The 17371-nt window shown below is 68.1% G+C and overlaps 1 protein-coding gene across 2 annotated transcripts in view; it reads left to right on the plus strand.

The window, feature by feature from the left end:
• The window catches only part of NOTCH1 (notch receptor 1), a 43511-nt gene that overhangs the window by 15852 nt on the left and 10288 nt on the right, over window positions 1-17371 (plus strand). Inside the window, exons 3-24 of one of the 2 annotated variants that reach the window (XM_035015435.1) lie at window positions 2460-2722; window positions 3314-3652; window positions 5697-5819; window positions 6150-6383; window positions 6607-6762; window positions 6910-7095; window positions 7390-7503; window positions 8312-8425; window positions 8568-8801; window positions 8880-8990; window positions 9420-9612; window positions 10728-10873; window positions 11067-11180; window positions 12747-12866; window positions 13170-13322; window positions 13876-14104; window positions 14634-14835; window positions 15494-15647; window positions 15725-15909; window positions 16426-16558; window positions 16875-17132; window positions 17222-17334. In XM_035015435.1, the coding sequence (XP_034871326.1) occupies window positions 2460-2722; window positions 3314-3652; window positions 5697-5819; window positions 6150-6383; window positions 6607-6762; window positions 6910-7095; window positions 7390-7503; window positions 8312-8425; window positions 8568-8801; window positions 8880-8990; window positions 9420-9612; window positions 10728-10873; window positions 11067-11180; window positions 12747-12866; window positions 13170-13322; window positions 13876-14104; window positions 14634-14835; window positions 15494-15647; window positions 15725-15909; window positions 16426-16558; window positions 16875-17132; window positions 17222-17334 (3874 nt within the window). The remainder of the gene's footprint in view (window positions 1-2459; window positions 2723-3313; window positions 3653-5696; window positions 5820-6149; window positions 6384-6606; window positions 6763-6909; window positions 7096-7389; window positions 7504-8311; window positions 8426-8567; window positions 8802-8879; window positions 8991-9419; window positions 9613-10727; window positions 10874-11066; window positions 11181-12746; window positions 12867-13169; window positions 13323-13875; window positions 14105-14633; window positions 14836-15493; window positions 15648-15724; window positions 15910-16425; window positions 16559-16874; window positions 17133-17221; window positions 17335-17371) is intronic. The other variant, XM_035015436.1, reaches the window with a different exon arrangement.

Below are 17371 nucleotides of genomic sequence, written 5' to 3' on the forward strand. Positions count from 1 at the left end.
CCCCCCCCCCCCCCCCACGATGGAGCCTCCCTGGGCCCCTGCCCCACCCGCCCTGGTTGGCGGCCCGCCGCGCCCGGCTGGGATCAGCTGCTGCCCGCGTCCCCAGCCACAGGCGCACCTGCTCCCCGGCCGGCCTTTGTCCCTGCTAGTGACGCCTGATTTATTGGCGTATTTTCCCTCGCTGGCCTGGCATAACCCAGCCTCATTGGCTAGGATGCCACCCATCCAGGTGGGTTGTCCCACGGTCTTCCCACGGGGGTCCCCTCTCCTGAGCCATAGCAGGGGGGCTGTTCACAGGGACACTGTCCCGTGGCTGGAGGGTTTGGGGTGTGTATCCAGGCAGAGCCTTCCAGTCCATCTGGGGATGCCCAACATCCGGACAAGTTAGGGATCTGTCTAGGGGCGGGGGGACCCAAGGACGCCCCCCAGGACCCCGAAGACTTCCCTCCCCTCAAGCCAGCAGGGCTTGGGGGGGGGATGTAGACAAGGCAAGCGCCCTCTACCCAGGACCCACCACCCTCCCGCTCCATCAGTGGCTGGGAAAGAAAAAAGAGCCTTTTCTCCAAGTGGCGCGGTGGCTAGGTCCTGCCTGACAATGGAGGGCATTGATAGGTTGGGGGAGGTGCGGCCTGTCCCCCCACACCCATCCCCCGCCGCTCCACTCCGGGCTCCCAGTGCCACTCAGGCCGGAGCCGGAGCCCACGGTCGGTAACTCCCCGGAGTCCTGGAGCGAGGTCGTGCGGGAGTCCCCCATGCCAGAGCCACCGGCCCCGTGGCCTGCTTCCCCACCAGGCGGGGCAGGAGCCTGACTCCGGCCTGAGTTACCTCCCCCGCCCCGCCCCGCCCCGGGCGACTGGTTTTCTTAAAGCCAGTTGGTTTGGGACTGTTGGCTTCTGACAACAGATGGTGGGCCAGGGGGCCATTTTGTGTCGTCCTTGTCGCCTTCCCCAAGCTGCCACCGCAGATAAAAACCTGCAGGGAGACAGACGCGTCCCAGGCCTTGGGGACAGACTGGGGAGCAGCCCACTGCTGAGAAATGCGGAGACTCCGAGACCTCGGCCCCCAAACCGCCACCCCACCCATGCGGGTCTGGTTCTAGTCCCAGGGGCAGGCAGGAGGGGACGCAGTGAGGACCGGCAGGGGGCAGCCCCTCTTGGCTGGGCTCTGGAAGATGGGCTGTTTCCATGCTCAGGAGAGCCCTCTCTTCATCCGGGGACCTGAGCTTCCCCGCCAGTACCCGCCTCTGCTGGAGGGTGGAGGCCCTGCCAACCCGGTGCCCAGAGCTGTGGGTGTGGCGTCCCGGCTGCCTTCCCAGGCCGCTGCTGGCCAGAGGCGGGCCAGGGGCACGTTATGCCTCAGAGCCTTCGCCCCTGGGAAGAACAATGCCTGGCCGGTCCCAGAGCCTTTACTGAGCTCTCCCTCGAGTACGAGGCCACAGGGTGACCTCAGTGGGCAATTTATGGCCCAGGCTCCAGAAGCTGGGCCAACAGGTGGCCAAGGGGGGCCCTGGGGTGGGGGTGGCCTGCACGGAGCCCCGTCCCTGCAAAGAATCCATAAGATGCCCCCCTCCCAGTTCGTTCACTCCTGTTGGAGTCCGAGCAGCATGTTCTGGGGCAGGGCACAGACCTGGCGGACATGGCAGCCTTCACCCCCAGCTCCCCAGCCCCGGGCTGGCTCACCGAGAGCTCAGGAAGGATGCTCTTCCGCGCACCTTGATTTCTCTTGCCGTGAAATGGGTGGGTCTGCTCCCGGCTCACGTCGTCTGGACATTGTGAAGACTTGATCCTGAAAGGGAAAACCATGTCTGGGCGCTGAGTGTGGCGGGGCGGGATGGGGCGCCAACCGTGTCCCAGTGGTATTCCCGTCAGGTAAGACCTCCAGCAGAAAGAATCCACATCGGAAAGGAAATGGGAGACAATCTGCTGCGTCTTGGCCCTCTGTACGTTCACGATTGTGTCCGTAGTGAAAGCAGAAAAGCCGTGCGCCCCCAGAACAGAAAAGCGTCAGAGCGCTCCTTCGCGGGGAATGGCTGGGGCCCGCCTCGCGGCCCCTTCCTGCTGGCTCGCCCAGGCACTCATGCAGACGCTCGCGAGGGTTTTGAAACCCAGGCCGGGCCTCGCTATGCGTTCTCGTCTCCAGCCCGTTGCCCCAGTTAACAGAATCTTTTTTTTTTATTGAGGTGAAATTCATTGAATGTAAAGCTAACCACTTTAAAGTGTGCAGGTCAGTGGTGTTTGGCACCCGCGTGCTCTTGTGCAGCCTCCCCCCCGGACCCAGATCATTCAGCTGCCCCCGAGGAGCCCCTGACCCGGCCCGGCCCTGCGCCCGCCCAGAGTGGGGCCCGACAGCCGCCGCGCTCCCTGGGGGCAGCCGCGGCCCCCACAGCCGCCCATGCTGGGTGATGGGGGCGGTTGGCCGGGGCGCTGGCTCAAGTAACCACTCTGCTGTGTTTGCGGCAGCTGCAGCGGGGCCTTCGTGGGCCAGCGATGCCAGGCACCCAGCCCCTGCCTCAGCGCCCCCTGCAAGAACGCCGGGACGTGCCACGTGGTGGACCGCGGAGGCCTGGTGGACTACATCTGCACCTGCCGCCTGGGCTTCTCCGGGCCCCTCTGCCTGACGCCCCAAGACAACGCCTGCCTCTCCACCCCCTGTCGCAACGGGGGCACCTGTGACCTGCTCACGCTCACCGAGTACAAGTGCCGCTGCCCCCCGGGCTGGTCAGGTGAGAGAGGGCGGCGGGTGGCGGCCCCGAGGACCCTGAGACGCTGGCCCTGCCCCGGCTGCCCACGTGCCGTGACGAGCAGGGCAGATGCCCGGTCGGTCTGTGGAGCCGGGAGGGGCTCCAGAGCTTCCTTCAGGTCGCTGGGGTCGGTGACTCCTACGCTAGAGTCCCCACGCCCCTTCCCAGCCCCGAAGTTGTCCGGTTGTGGCTGCCCTGCTCCAGGGCCCCCACTCCTCCCTGCCCCCGTGAGGAAGGGGGTCCTGTGTCTCGTCCTGTGCTCGGGGGTGGGCCAGCCTCCGTCGGGGGCTCTGATGCTGCGTGGGGCTCTGGAGGGGTCACGCTGGATCAGGTCTCAAGGCCGCCCCTCCCCCCACCCGCCAGCCGTGCGTCCTGGGAACCTCGGTCCCTGTCCACAGACAGATGGCCGTGTCCTGCCGTGGGTCCTGGGGACTAAAGAGAGGATGCTGGTAGGTCCGTGCCAGGCTGGCTCCTCCACGGTGCCTGGAAGCCGCCCCCCCAGGGCCTGGAGGAGGCCTGGCCGCGGGCAGCCAGAAGGCCCGCGTGACCTGCTCACTGCCCCTCGTCCACCAGGGAAGACGTGCCAGCAGGCCGACCCGTGCGCCTCCAACCCCTGTGCCAATGGCGGCCAGTGCCTGCCCTTCGAGGCTTCGTACATCTGCGGCTGCCCGCACGGCTTCCACGGCCCCACCTGCAGGCAGGACGTGAATGAGTGCAGCCAGAACCCCAGGCTCTGCCAAAACGGGGGCACCTGCCACAACGAGGTCGGCTCCTACCGCTGCACCTGCCGCACCACCCACACCGGCCCCCACTGCGAGCTGCCCTACGTGCCCTGCAGCCCCTCCCCCTGCCAGAACGGGGGCACCTGCCGCCCCACGGGGGACACCACCCACGAGTGCGCCTGCCTGCCAGGTACCGTCCCGCTGGTTTCCCCGCTGCCGCTGGCAGGCCCCGAGGGGGACCCAGGGCTGCGGGAACCGGGGCAGGTCTGGAAAGGGTACTGGTCGGCAGCGGCTTGAATCGGGGTCCCTGGCCATCCCACTTCTGCCTGGGGGTGGGGTCTGCTGTGACCCCCAACACTTCCACCCCCCCGCCCCCTGTACCAGGGACCCGGGGTCCCTGCAGCCCCCAGGGCAGGCTCGTGGGTGAGATGCGGCCCTGGGTGAATCGGGCTGGACAGATGTGCCCTCCCTGGGGGTCCTGCCCTCATGGGCCCTTCGCCCTGCTCGGCGCCTCCTTGGGTGGTGGGCGTGAGCCCTCCCTTCTTGAATTCCCTGGAAACCTTGTGCCAGTTGTGAAACTCACCACAGCCTGGCTGGGACACTTGCTTGCGTCGCCCTGGGCCTCCCGTTTCGCTGGGGCACGTCACTACCCCCCGCTGGCTTGTCTCCCGTGGGTGTGGGGGATGGCGAGGGGCAGCCAGCCACGGCCGCTAGCCCTGTCGCACGGGCTGGTCTTCGCATCACAGCTTTTGAGTCCGTTTTGCTGCTGACGATCTAAAAATAATCCTGATAGGAGGCTTGCCAACCTCTTAGTGTGTCAGCTACGTGCCTTGGCAGTTAGGTGGGCTTGGGGCAGGGGAGGAGGAGGAGCCAAGAGGTGGGGTCGCGGGGTTTGGGTGTTGGGAGTGCGGGGGTACTGGGAGGACTGCCCCAGCCGTCATACTGCGCGGCCCCTGCAAAGGGGAAGTGGCCTGCCTGCCGGCCACATAGCCCTGGGCCTCGTCACCACGCCATCCGCCTTTGCGTGCAGACGCCAGGCACGTGCATTTTCTGGGCTGCGCTGGGTGTTTCCCTTGCCACCTGACCGCCCAGTGCTGCTGGCTGTTCAGCTCTCCCTGGGAGCTGAGAGCTACGCCCAGTTGCCAGGCCCACCCCTGGGTTCTGGGTTCAGATGCGTTTTTGCTGGCCCGGTGACCTTGGGCCTGGGACCTCCCATCCAGCCGTGTGGCTCAAGAGGGGACTGCCCCCCTGGGGCTACAGCGAGGGCCAGAGGATGCGGGGTGTGGGGGACCCGCCGGAGGATACCCCATGCCTGGAGCTCGTGTGCCCCACTGCACCATAGGAGATCCTCCAAGACACGGGGAGAAGCCGTGCTTGAGGTCCACTCTAGCACACGTGGGAGTCACAGCTCGGGCTCTGGGCTCCCATCAGGGGTGCTCCCTCCAAAACACTGTCCACTTCGCACTTTGGCTCTTCCAGGCCTCCTGCTTTTGCCCCCCACAGCACGGGTGGGGTGGAGGGCCCCGAGGGAGGAGACTGGCTCTCCAAGGGCAAGAGAGGAGTTCAAAGGCATCCCGGGAGGGGCATTAATTAGTAACCGGCTGCAGGTTTGGGCTCCTGCCCAGCGCACCTTTCTTGGTTGATGATTGAATGAGCGGGACTTGAGCGGGTTAATGTCTGACTGGCGTGGAGGCCATGTGGCGGAGGTTGGCCCCACGTTGGGGAACCACACCTCTGTTCCTGGGAAGCTGAGGGCCACGTGTGTGCACTGCCTCCTGAAGTCCCCTGCCCGGAGCCCCCCCAGCCCCAGGGCAGTCCCCTAAGATGGGGCACGTGCTTCGGCCCCACTGGGCGCCCTGGGAGCCCCCGCGTGGTGCCGGCCTGGAGGCAGCCACAGGGAGCTCGGCTACAGAAGGATGTTTCCAGGAGCACCTCCAGAGTTCCCAAGTCCCTGTCTATTTAGCCGGCCCTGGGCCAAGCGATTCACGAGAGGAACGTGTCACCTGCGGGCTCTGGAGTGGGGGGCCTGGTCACACGGGGAGCAGGGAGAGCAGGGGACAGGGCCTGGACCCCAAGGGCCCCAGGGCGGTGGGCACCCCCCCACAGGCCACGGAGGGGCAGCACCCCACCCAGAGCAGGGCATGTGGGTCCCGCCAGGGAGACGCCGGAGCAGGCCCACGCCGCCCGACCCTGTGGCCAGGGCCTGACCGGGCTCCCGGCTCCTCCCGCCGCAGGCTTCACCGGCCAGAACTGCGAGGAGAACGTGGATGACTGTCCCGGCAACAACTGCAAGAACGGAGGTGCTTGCGTGGACGGCGTAAACACCTACAACTGCCGCTGTCCCCCAGAGTGGACAGGTGCACGCCGGGACCGGCTTGGGGGGAGGGGGCTGCCAGCCCGGTCTAGCTCGGGGGATGTGTGGCCGGGTTCTGAGGCCCCCACCCCAGCGGCCGCACCGTCTGCCGCAGTCGGGCTCCCTGGGTTTGGGCCCAGCCTGGGGCTCGCATCTGGGGATGGCGGACGAGCGTGTGCCCCACCCCCCGCCGAGCCCCTGTGCCCGCAGCAGAGCAGAGGCTCGGGCTGGCGGCGGGCGGAGGCCTCCCGGGGGAGGCGGACCCCGCGCCTCGCGGTCCAGGGCCCTGGCGGCATTCGCCCAGCCCGACGGCCTCGGCCCCCGCCCCCCGCAGGTCAGTACTGCACCGAGGACGTGGACGAGTGCCAGCTCATGCCCAACGCCTGCCAGAATGGCGGCACCTGCCACAACAGCCACGGGGGCTATAACTGCGTGTGCGTCAACGGCTGGACGGGCGAGGACTGCAGCGAGAACATCGACGACTGTGCCAGCGCCGCCTGCTTCCACGGCGCCACCTGCCACGACCGCGTGGCCTCCTTCTACTGCGAGTGTCCCCACGGCCGCACGGGTGAGCGCCAGCAGGGCCGGGGCGCACCGTGCCCCGGACGCGCGGCTGTGGCGGCTGGAGGGAGGAGGGCCGGGGCGCAGGGGGGCAGGCCCGCTGCTGACGAGCCTGCCGGAGCCACCCAGGCGTCGTGGGCCTGCCGGGGCCGCTGGGCAGCGTGGCCGCGGGAGGCCTGCCGTCCCCAGGCTGGGGCGGGTGCCCCGCTGACCGCCGCCGTCCCGCCCAGGCCTGCTCTGCCACCTGAACGACGCCTGCATCAGCAACCCTTGCAACGAGGGTTCCAACTGCGACACCAACCCCGTGAACGGCAAAGCCATCTGCACCTGCCCCTCGGGGTACACGGGGCCGGCCTGCAGCCAGGACGTGGACGAGTGCTCGCTGGGTGCGTCGGGGTGGCCGGCAGCGGGGGAGGCTGCTGGACGAGCGTCCCGGTCTGGTGGGGGAGGCGGGCCTGCCCCACGACGGTCCGAGATCAGGGTGCCTGAAGCAGCCTCTCACTGGAGCTGCGTGCCCCCTGCCCCGCCCCCAGGTGCCAACCCCTGTGAGCACGCGGGCAAGTGCATCAACACGCTGGGCTCCTTCGAGTGCCAGTGTCTACAAGGCTACACCGGCCCCCGCTGCGAGATCGACGTCAATGAGTGCATCTCAAACCCGTGTCAGAATGAGGCCACCTGCCTGGACCAGATCGGGGAGTTCCAGTGCATCTGCATGCCCGGTACGTGGCGCCAGCCTCTGGCCCGTCTGGGTGGGCCCTGCAGCGCCCCCGGCCTCCACAGCCGCCCGGGCCAGCCCCCGGGGCACTAGCCCACAGAGCAGCACCAGGGCTGGGTGGGAGGGTGGGCCCCGGGGTGCCAGGCAAGCCGCGGGAGGGCACGCGGGGGGGTGCTGGGTGGTCGGCTCCGCGGGCAGCAGGAGCCGGGGGCCTTCTCTCTGCGCAGAGCCCCCAGCTGTGGTGGGCCGGCCGAGGCTGTTCATGGGCCCCGTGCCCCCTCACCATCCCCACCCCCAGGCTACGAGGGCGTGCACTGTGAGGTCAACACGGACGAGTGTGCCAGTAGCCCCTGTCTCCAGAACGGCCGCTGCCTGGACAAAATCAACGAGTTTCTGTGCGAGTGCTCCACGGGTGAGGCCCGCCCCCTCAGGGCTGCCGCCGAGCCCGCCCTCCCCGGGGGCACTGGCCCAGGAGCCCTGACGCTCCGCTGGGGGCCCTGGGCTTCGTCCTGCACAAGCCTCTCCCTACAGGGGCCCCAGGGGCGGGCCTGCAGGGACTTCACCTCAGGAACGACTGGGCCAGGCTGGGCAGGGGGTGCTGGCCCCCCGCCTTGCTGGGGGGGCAAGGGGCACTCGGGGCCCAGAAATCCTCCTGGGTGCTGCGGTTCCCTGGGGACGAGTGCCCTGGGCGCAGCAGTGTACTCCCCAGACCCCCGAGGGGCGTAGGTGGGCAAGAGGTGCCAGCCCGGCGCTCGGAGGGCTCGCAGCTGGGAGGGAGTCGGCCTGGCCTGCGCCCCCCGCAGCAGGCGTGACCCGTCATGGACAGTGGACGTGGCCCACAGTGGACGTGACCATCAGGAGGGCCTGAGGAGCTTGGGGCGGGCGGGATGTGCAGGTCCGGGGGCACCGGGCCCCGGGAGGCGTTTGCAGGTCAGAGCCTGGGCCTGCAGGGTATAGATCGGCCATCGCAGACACTGGGGACCTCATTCACAGCCCGACACGGTTGTAGCCGTAGCGGCCGGGGTCAGTCGGGGAAAGGGCTCCTCTTGGAGGGGCAGGAGCTGAAAGGGGGCAAGAAGAGAGATGGGAGGTGTCCTGAGCTCTGGCCGCAGCAGGCTTTGGGGAGCCCATCCCAGGAAGTCCCTGCTTGGTCCAGCTGGGGCTCAGCCGGGGGCCCCCGGCACCCACTGCATCTGATGGCAGCCCTCCCCCGGCCCCAGGCTTCACCGGACATCTATGTCAGTATGACGTGGACGAGTGTGCAAGCACGCCCTGCAAGAACGGCGCCAAGTGCCTGGACGGGCCCAACACCTACACCTGCGTGTGCACAGAAGGTGTGGGGCCCGGGGAAGGGGCGGGGGGCCGCCCGTGAGGAACGGCACGCTCCAGTCCTCCCCTTCGGGAGCATGAGCGTGCCAGGTCCGCCTGGTGGCCTTCCGGGAGCAGCCGCCCTGACGCCCGGGCCCCGCCCTGCAGGCTACACGGGGCCGCACTGCGAGGTGGACATCGACGAGTGCGACCCCGATCCCTGCCACTACGGGGTGTGCAAGGACGGGGTGGCCACCTTCACCTGCCTGTGCCGGCCGGGCTACACGGGCCACCACTGCGAGAGCAACATCAACGAGTGCCACAGCCAGCCCTGCCGGCACGGCGGCACCTGCCAGGACCGCGACAACGCCTATCTCTGCTCCTGCCTCAAGGGGACCACAGGTGCCTGGGGCGCGGGGGGGGGGTGCGGGGCGGGGCACGCGGGGGGCGGGGGCTGACCGCAGCGCTGCCCACCGCCAGGACCCAACTGTGAGACGAACCTGGACGACTGCGTCAGCAGCCCCTGCGACTCGGGCACGTGCCTGGACAAGATCGACGGCTACGAGTGTGCGTGCGAGCCCGGCTACACGGGTGAGCCTGGCGGGCCAGCTCGGGCAGCGGAGAGCAGGGTGCTGCCGGCGGCGGCCGACTGCGGCGGAGAGCGCGGGGGACCCGGGGCTCTGGCCAGCGCTGGGATGGGCACCCTCGAGCCTCTGTCCCTGGTCAGAGCCAGAGTCCTGGGCGCACGTCCCGTGTCTGCCACCACCACCGTCCACCGGGGAGGCCCGTCTGGGCTGTCGGGGTGCCGCGGGCCCTGTGCCCGGGGCCACTGCGCTCGCGTGGGAAGCCCTGGCTGAGCCGGTTTACGCCCAGGAGGACCAGGGAGGGGCGTCGGGTGTCCTCCCCCGTTCAGCAGAGGGGGAAGCCGGGGCTCTGGGGGCCAGAACCTGCTCACCGAAGCTTGTCCTCTCCTGGGGGGCCCGGGGCGTGGGTGTCTGAGCTCCCCGCCCCCGCCCACAGGGAGCATGTGCAACGTGAACATCGACGAGTGCGCGGGCAACCCCTGCCACCACGGGGGTACCTGTGAGGACGGTGTCAACAGCTTCACGTGCCGCTGCCCCGAGGGCTACCACGGCCCCACGTGCCTGTCCGAGGTCAACGAGTGCAGCAGCGACCCCTGCATCCACGGGGCCTGCCGGGACAGCCTCAACGGGTAGGCGCGGGCGGGGGCGCTGTGGGGGGAGCAGAGCCGCACACGGGCCGCAGCCGCGCCCCCCCACCGGCAGGTGGTTGGCCCGGCCCTCCTCCCCAGAGCCCGGCGTGGGCACGGTCGGCTCAGGGTGCAGGTCTCGGTGACCCGAGGCGCGTGTGCGGGCTCCCCGCACCCCGCGTTTCCGTGACGTGCTCACCTGTCTCGTTTCTTGTTCTGGCTGCTGAGCTGGCTCCCGAACCGTAGTGGGGAAAGGGGCGTTTGGACCCCACCGGAGTTCACGTTAACGAGGTGGCTGCGGCCACCAAAAGATGGGCGCCTGGGGGGCCAGCCGTGTGGCCTCCCAGCAGGGGAGGGGGCAGGAGGTTGAGTTAAGCCCCAAGGCCAGAGATTTGATCAGGCTCACCCGTGTCACCCAGGGCTTGAGAGAGCCTCCGGGCACGTGGACGCGCTGCGAGGCCTGGTCCCCCCCGTGCCTCGTCCCGTGCGTTTCTCCCATTCAGTTGCTTCTGAGGTTCAACTTGCATTAACCGCTAACCGGCAAGTACACTTTCTCTGAGTTCTGTGAGCCGTTCCGACATGTCCACAGCCTCAAGGAGAGGGTCTCGGGACCCCCAGTTTATGGGTGACAGCCCGGCCGCAGGTGGGCGTCTGATGTGGGCGCCGCGTGTGTGCCTGAGCCTGTCTCCCAGGGCATCTGTGCCAACAGCAGTACTTGAGTGTAGAACACCCAGAGCTGGGGAGCCGGTCAGCGAGGGAGAAGCGCACACGCGGCATCGGCAGGGCGAGGGCACGGGGCAGCTGAAGCTCGCTTTGTCTGACACCCGCTGCGTGCCCAGCGCTGCCCCGTGGAGGTGGGCTGTTGATGTGGCCAGGGAGCCCTTGCTCTCTGTTCAAGGCCACGTGGGGGCCGAGTGGCACGTGGCCTGACCCTGGCCTGCATGACCCTGGTCCCAGAGGTGGTGTAACCCTGGTCTCGGGCGAGGGGGTGCTGTTACCCCCGCTTTAAGGGGCTCTGAGGGCCGGCGTGGAGCAGCCCCTCTGTGGCGTCCGACCACAGGACGGTGGCAGAGCGGGGAGCACGGGCGCACGTGAGCCGCTCTGTGGTCGCTCTGCAGGTACAAGTGTGACTGTGACCCCGGGTGGAGCGGGGCCAACTGTGACGTGAACAACGACGAGTGTGAGTCCAACCCGTGTGCGAACGGCGGTGCCTGCCGAGACATGACCAGCGGCTACGTGTGCACCTGCCGCGAGGGCTTCAGTGGTGAGGAGCGGGCCGGGTGGGGGGCTCTGGGGCCACCGCGCTGCCTCCCTCCCGGCGTGGGCCCCAGCTGCCGCCGGGACGGGCATGGCGCGGGGCTCTGCCTGCAGCCTGGGCGGCAACAAGGATCCTGCGGCAGGATCCTTCCACGGCCCCACGGTGACGGGCTGGCCGACCACTGGCTCGCTCTCTCCAGGCCCCAACTGCCAAACCAACATCAACGAGTGTGCGTCCAACCCGTGCCTGAACCAGGGCTCGTGCATCGATGACGTGGCCGGGTACAAGTGCAACTGTCCGCTGCCCTACACAGGTGAGGGCGGGCCGGCGGGCCCCGGGCTGCCGGGGGACAGCGGTGTGGCACAGCATGGCTTTCTCGGGGCCTCCCCCCACGGCTGCCCTTGCCAGATTCGCAGCAAACACAGGACGCTGGGGAGACGTTGTACTAGGAGCGTGTCCCAGACAGTTGGTGTGGCTGGCCAGCCCGCCCGGGAGCTGGGGTCCTCCCCAGCAGAGCCAGGAGCTGGGCCTGGGCGGTTGGGCTCCGCGGCCCGGTGTCCACACTGCATGGGCCCCTGGGGGCCAAGCGGCACCCCCCCACCTTGCTGGCCGGGCTTGAGGGATCCCTTTGACGGCGGGCCTTCTTTGTGTCGGGGAACAAGGAGCCCTCTGTGAGGGCTGAGCGAGGCGGGAGGCGTTTCCCCGGGCGTCCCGGCGTCCGCCGTTGGCCCGGCCAGCAGGATCGCAGGAAATGGTCCCCTCTGTGGAGGAGATTTACAGGGGGCTAAGACACAGAAGTCCACAACCACTCCTGCCACTGGGTCCCACTGGGAGTGGGCAGAGGGCGCTGCCACTGGGGACGGTTTCAGGACTGCCGCCAAGCCTGGAGGCCCAGAGGCGGCCCCACTGGCCAGGCAGGTGGGGTGGGGGCCTGGGCCTGTGCTGGCAGTTAGGCGGGCTGTGGCCAGTGTGGCCAGAGGCCACATGGCCAGTGTGGTATTTTCGTGGACCGAAGCTGGGGGCCTGGATTTTCTCTCCTGCATGGGTGAGGAAGCTCCCGGCTGATAGCCGCCCAGGGGCCCCCTCGCTGGGGCACACGGGTCCCTCTCGGACACAGTATCAGAGGCTGGCGGGCCTGGTGGGGAGGAGCCAGCCTATGCTGACCAGCTTCCCGTCTGCCCACTTCCTGCTTCCCTCTGCACAATTGTCGGAAACTCTGGCGAATTTCCTGCCTGCCTAGGTCACCATGGAAACAGATAGAAAGAAAGGCTCTGGAAAATCACCCCAGCAGGCCAGGGAGATAATGGGCCACGGGGAAGATAGCGCTTCCTTTCTTCCCCGGGAATCGGCCCCCACGGCTGTAAACAGGAAGGCTGTCTGCTGGGCTCTCGTGGAGGAAAGTCACCCCAGTGTGACACGCTCCTAGCGAGACTCCCTTCCCCGTGCCGGGGTCCTGTGCCGCTGGGGCTCCTTCCCTGCTGCCCAGCCTCTGCTCGGTGGCTTCCGTGGCCTCCATGACCAGGCGCTGGCTGCCCGTGGCACCGAGCCCTTGGGAAGAGCTCCCAGGCCTCCTGGAGGCCAGGAGAGGGTGTGAGGCTGAAAGCAGGCCGGGCCCCTGTGACGTGGTCGGGGGCCGCCAGTCCACTCCCAAGGGGTTGAGACCCAGGCTGTATCCTGCAGGGACTGTCGGGGAGCTGGGCGTCTCTCTCGTCTGTCTTCAGGCCCCCGGTTTGGGTCCTGACCCAGCCAGGAGCTTGCCTGGGGTCCCAGTGCAGCCCCATTCACCCACCACAGGGCCAGCCACTGGGAGATGCCGTGGGGCGTGGACCCTCCGGGCCAGGGCTCCCTGGGTCTCAGCACTTGTTCTCCTTCCTGTTAGGAGCCACGTGCGAGGTGGTGCTGGCCCCGTGCGCCCCCGGCCCCTGCAGAAACGGGGGCGTGTGCAAAGAGTCTGAGGACTATGAGAGTTTCTCCTGCATCTGCCCCACGGGCTGGCAAGGTGAGGCCTCCTGTCCCGCGGCCCTGCCGGGGTGTGTCCCCTGGGGCAGGAGGCCCGGAGATGAGCCAGCGGTTAGCAGAGCCATCTGCTGGGCCTCTGGAAGCAGAAATGGGCCTGCTGGGGCCCTTCCCACCCTGCATTTCTATCATCTGCTTGGCCCGAGGTTGGGGGGGTGGCGAGTCAGCCCTTCCTTCCTGGGGTGTCCCCAGAGGACTGTCCTGGGGCACAGGAGGCCCCGCTGTTGGGAGGATGGGGGAGAGGCCTGGACGGCGGGGGCTGAACCCACACCCCCCTTCCCCCCAGGACAGACCTGTGAGGTCGACATTAACGAGTGTGTGAAGAGCCCATGCCGCAACGGGGCCTCGTGCCAGAACACCAACGGCGGCTACCGCTGCCGCTGCCGCGCAGGCTACACGGGGCACAACTGCGAGACGGACGTGGACGACTGCCGGCCAAGTGAGTGGCCCGGCCGGCTCGGCCCCTCTGAGCTGCTCCTGGACCGGCCGTTTCTTGGGCGGCCGTGGGGCAGGGCGCTGGCTGAGGTCCAGTGGGAGGACCGATGTGGCAGTGCCTGGGGGCACGCCCGGGTCACGCTGCAGGAAGTGCTGGGGGGTAGCCTCACGTGGACCGAGGAGGGTGGTCCTGGGTGGCCCCAGAAGCCTCCAGAGCCAGACTGCCGGCACCTCCCAGTGGGTTCTGGGAGCTCCTCCACCCACGTGTCCTTACCGGTCCTTATTGAGACCCCACCAAGGAGCAGGGCTCTCGGCCCCCAACCCTGGGTCAGAGAACACTGAGACCCGAGAAACCAATGTCTTATCTGGCGCCACCAAGCAAGCAGGGGAGATGGTGGCGCCGGCCCTGCTGGTCCTTAAGCCTATCTGTCCGCCCTGCCCTGGAGCCTGGGGCCTGGGGGTGTGTGGGGGAGCGTGGGCCCCCAGCTTCGGCCCCCCGGCAGAGCGGTGGTGCCCGCCCTCAGCCACCCTCAGCCTGCCTGCCTGTCCCCTCCCAGACCCATGCCACAACGGCGGTTCCTGCACCGACGGCGTCAACACCGCTTTCTGCGACTGCCTGCCTGGCTTCCGGGGGCCCTTCTGCGAGGAGGACATCAACGAGTGCGCCAGCAACCCATGCCGCCACGGGGCCAACTGCACGGACTGCGTGGACAGCTACACCTGCACCTGCCCCGCGGGCTTCAGCGGGATCCACTGTGAGAACAACACGCCCGACTGCACAGAGAGGCGAGTGCCGCGGGGCGACCCGGGACGCAGGCCGGGGGCATCCACCGGGCCGGCTCTCACTGCCCGTCCGGTGTGCCCTGTGTCCTCAAGGGTGCTTGTCCGCTGGCCCGTGTGAGAACAGGAGCCCTGGCAGTTCCTCCTGAAGATCTGGTGCGCCCCCTTCTATCCCACTGCGCCAGCTCCATGACCCATCTTGTTTCCTTTTTTGCCTGGGCTGCCAGGAAACTCCGCACTCAGTGTTCTCGTCCTTTGTTTCCAACACGGTCCTCTCCCGTGCTAGCCACGCGGGTTCTGGTTTCGTCCTCGTTTTTCCGTTCACTGCCACGTGCCCGTGTTGTGAAGAAGGCAGAGGAAGCGAGTGGGGGGTGGCGGGAGAGCCCGAAGCCCCCGGCCCCGAGGTCAGCCAGGCTCCTCCCTGCCTGTTCTGGCTGCTGGGCCCCTCCCGCCACAGTGTGAGTCGAGGGGGAGCTGCCCGGGCAGGGCCCCCACCCCCGCTCACCCGTCTCCCCTGCCGCTTGCTCACCTGCAGCTCTTGCTTTAATGGCGGCACCTGTGTGGACGGCATCAACTCCTTCACCTGCCTGTGTCCGCCGGGCTTCACGGGCAGCTACTGTCAGCACGACGTCAACGAGTGCGACTCGCGGCCCTGCCTGCATGGTGGCACCTGCCAGGACAGCTACGGGACCTACAAGTGCACCTGCCCGCAGGGCTACACAGGCCTCAACTGCCAGGTGAGCCAGCGGGCTACAGTGGGGCCCGGCAAGAGGCGGCGGCGGGGCGCCCGCCCCCAGCGCACCGTCACAGCCACGCGGCTGGGCCCCGCTCACGGCGGCTTCCCCATGCCGCTGGGGAAGGCGGGGGGCTAGGCGGGTGGGGTGGCCGTGGTCACGTGGCTCGCGGGGGCCCCCGACTACCAGACCAGGGCCCGGCCCCAGGCCGTGCTGCCTCCAAAGGAAGCAAGTGGGGAGCGGGACCAGAGGTTTATGGAGAGAGAGCAAGAAGCAGGGGAGGAAGGCAGCGGAAAACCAGCTTTGTTATAGAAAATATGCGAAAATACTAAAGATGTATTTTTATTGAAGGTTTTCACATAAGATGCCTGTTAGGGAAACTCCCAACAGAGTAGTTTACTTCCAAAGAAAAATCTTTCTTCAAGGAAAGGTGGCTCTGGATTAGCCGAGGGCCCAGAGAAAGGGAGCAAGCCCCCCGCCCCAGCCCCAGGCGGCTCCCGAGCCGGGGTGGGGGGGGCGGGGGGTCCCACAGGCCTCAGCTTCCGGGTCTGTAGGTGGGCTGCCTACCGTGGGTGCAGGGCTGTCTGGCAGAAGTGTGTTGCGCCCTGCGGGGGGGCCGGGCCGGTGGGGAGTGAGTATGGGCGCCCCCTGCCGTCCCCAGAGCCTCGTGCGCTGGTGCGACTCCTCGCCCTGCAAGAACGGCGGCAGGTGCTGGCAGACCAACACGCGGTACCGCTGCGAGTGCCACAGCGGCTGGACTGGCCTCTACTGCGACGTGCCCAACGTGTCCTGTGAGGTGGCCGCCCAGCGCCAAGGTAACCGGCCGCTACCCCCCCCGGGTTCCCCAGCTGCGGCCCCAGGCCTCATGCCCCTGCCCTCTGCCTCCCCACAGACATCAACGTCACCCACCTGTGCCGGAACGGGGGGCTCTGCATGGACGCGGGCAACACCCATCATTGCCGTTGCCAGGCGGGCTACACGGGCAGCTACTGCGAGGACCAGGTGGACGAGTGCTCACCCAGCCCCTGCCAGAATGGGGCCACCTGCACCGACTACCCGGGTGGCTACTCCTGTGAGGTGGGCGCCCGTCCTGGGGGAGGGGCGGTCTGCTGGGACTGTCACCGCATGCCAGGCCCTAGGCTGCGAGCAAGCACGGCAGGGAAGACTGAACCCCACAGGTGCGGTCCCAGGAAGGGAGGGCTGTGATGATCAGGGAAGACTGCCTGGTAGAGGTGTCTGCCTGGTGGGAGAGGAAGACTACATAGAAATATGGGGGGTTTCCCTCTGGGCCCCCTTCCCCAGAGCTTTCCCTCTGGGCCCAGCTGACACCTGCCCTGAGGCCCCCACCTCTATTCCACGAGACAAGCTCTAGCCCATGCTCTGGGCAGTGACTCTTGGCTTGCTAGGGCCCTTCTCAGAGTCCACTAGGTGGAGGTCTCTCTCTGGGTTGACCGGGTGTGAGGAGCTCAAGCCTTTACTGGTCAAGAGGGTAGCTTGTGTGATCCCCTGTCGGTCCACACAGGGTGCGGAGGGCCACATCCCCGCCTCCCACTGAGCCACGGGCCCCCGCCCCTTGTTTGTTTCCCTGCACAGTGCGTGGCCGGGTACCACGGGGTGAACTGCTCCGAGGAGATCAACGAGTGTGTGTCGCAGCCATGCCAGAACGGGGGCACCTGCATCGACCTCACCAACACCTACAAGTGCTCCTGTCCCCGGGGCACACAGGGTGAGGACTGGCCACCGCCCAGGGCTGGGGTCCAGGGACAAGTGGGCGCGTCGGGCGTTAGCCACAAGCATGCTAGACCCGGTCCAGGCTTCCACGCTGCCGTGTGGGGCTGAGCGGGGAAGGAGCCAAGGGAGGCAGCCCAGCCAGGCCACAGGCACCTGGCAGCCAGTGTGGGGTGCAGCCCTGTGGCCGTGTCCTCTCTCCTGAGCATCTGTGTGGTCCCATCCCGACCAGTTGCCGGGGGGAGCGCCGTCAGGAGGGAGCTGGGCCAGCGTGTGGCCAGCACAGGTCCCTGATGGCACCTGGGCTTCTGCAGGCGTGCACTGTGAGGTCAACGTGGACGACTGCAGCCCCCCCATCGACCCCGTCTCCCGGGGCCCCAAGTGCTTTAACAACGGCACTTGCGTGGACCAGGTGGGCGGCTACAGCTGCACCTGCCCACCCGGCTTCGTGGGCGAGCGCTGTGAGGGCGACGTGAACGAGTGCCTGTCCAACCCCTGTGACGCCCGTGGCACCCAGAACTGCGTGCAGCGTGTCAATGACTTCTACTGCGAGTGCCGCGCGGGCCACACTGGTGGGTGCCACGCCAGGGCGGGGGCAGGGCCGGGCGGGGGCAGGGCCAGGCGGGGCAGGGCCAGCGCTCACTCCCACTCTGGTCCCCAGGCCGCCGCTGTGAGTCGGTCATCAACGGCTGCAAAGGCAGGCCCTGCCAGAACGGGGGCACCTGCGCCGTGGCCTCCAACACCGCCCGCGGGTTCATCTGCAAGTGCCCCGCGGTAGGTGTTGCCGCGGGGGGCCTGTTGGGGGCGGGAG

The sequence above is a fragment of the Mirounga leonina genome, unplaced genomic scaffold, assembly GCF_011800145.1.
Source record: "Mirounga leonina isolate KUSES-001 unplaced genomic scaffold, KU_Mleo_1.0 Mir_170, whole genome shotgun sequence".
NCBI classification, from domain to species: Eukaryota; Metazoa; Chordata; class Mammalia; order Carnivora; family Phocidae; genus Mirounga; species Mirounga leonina.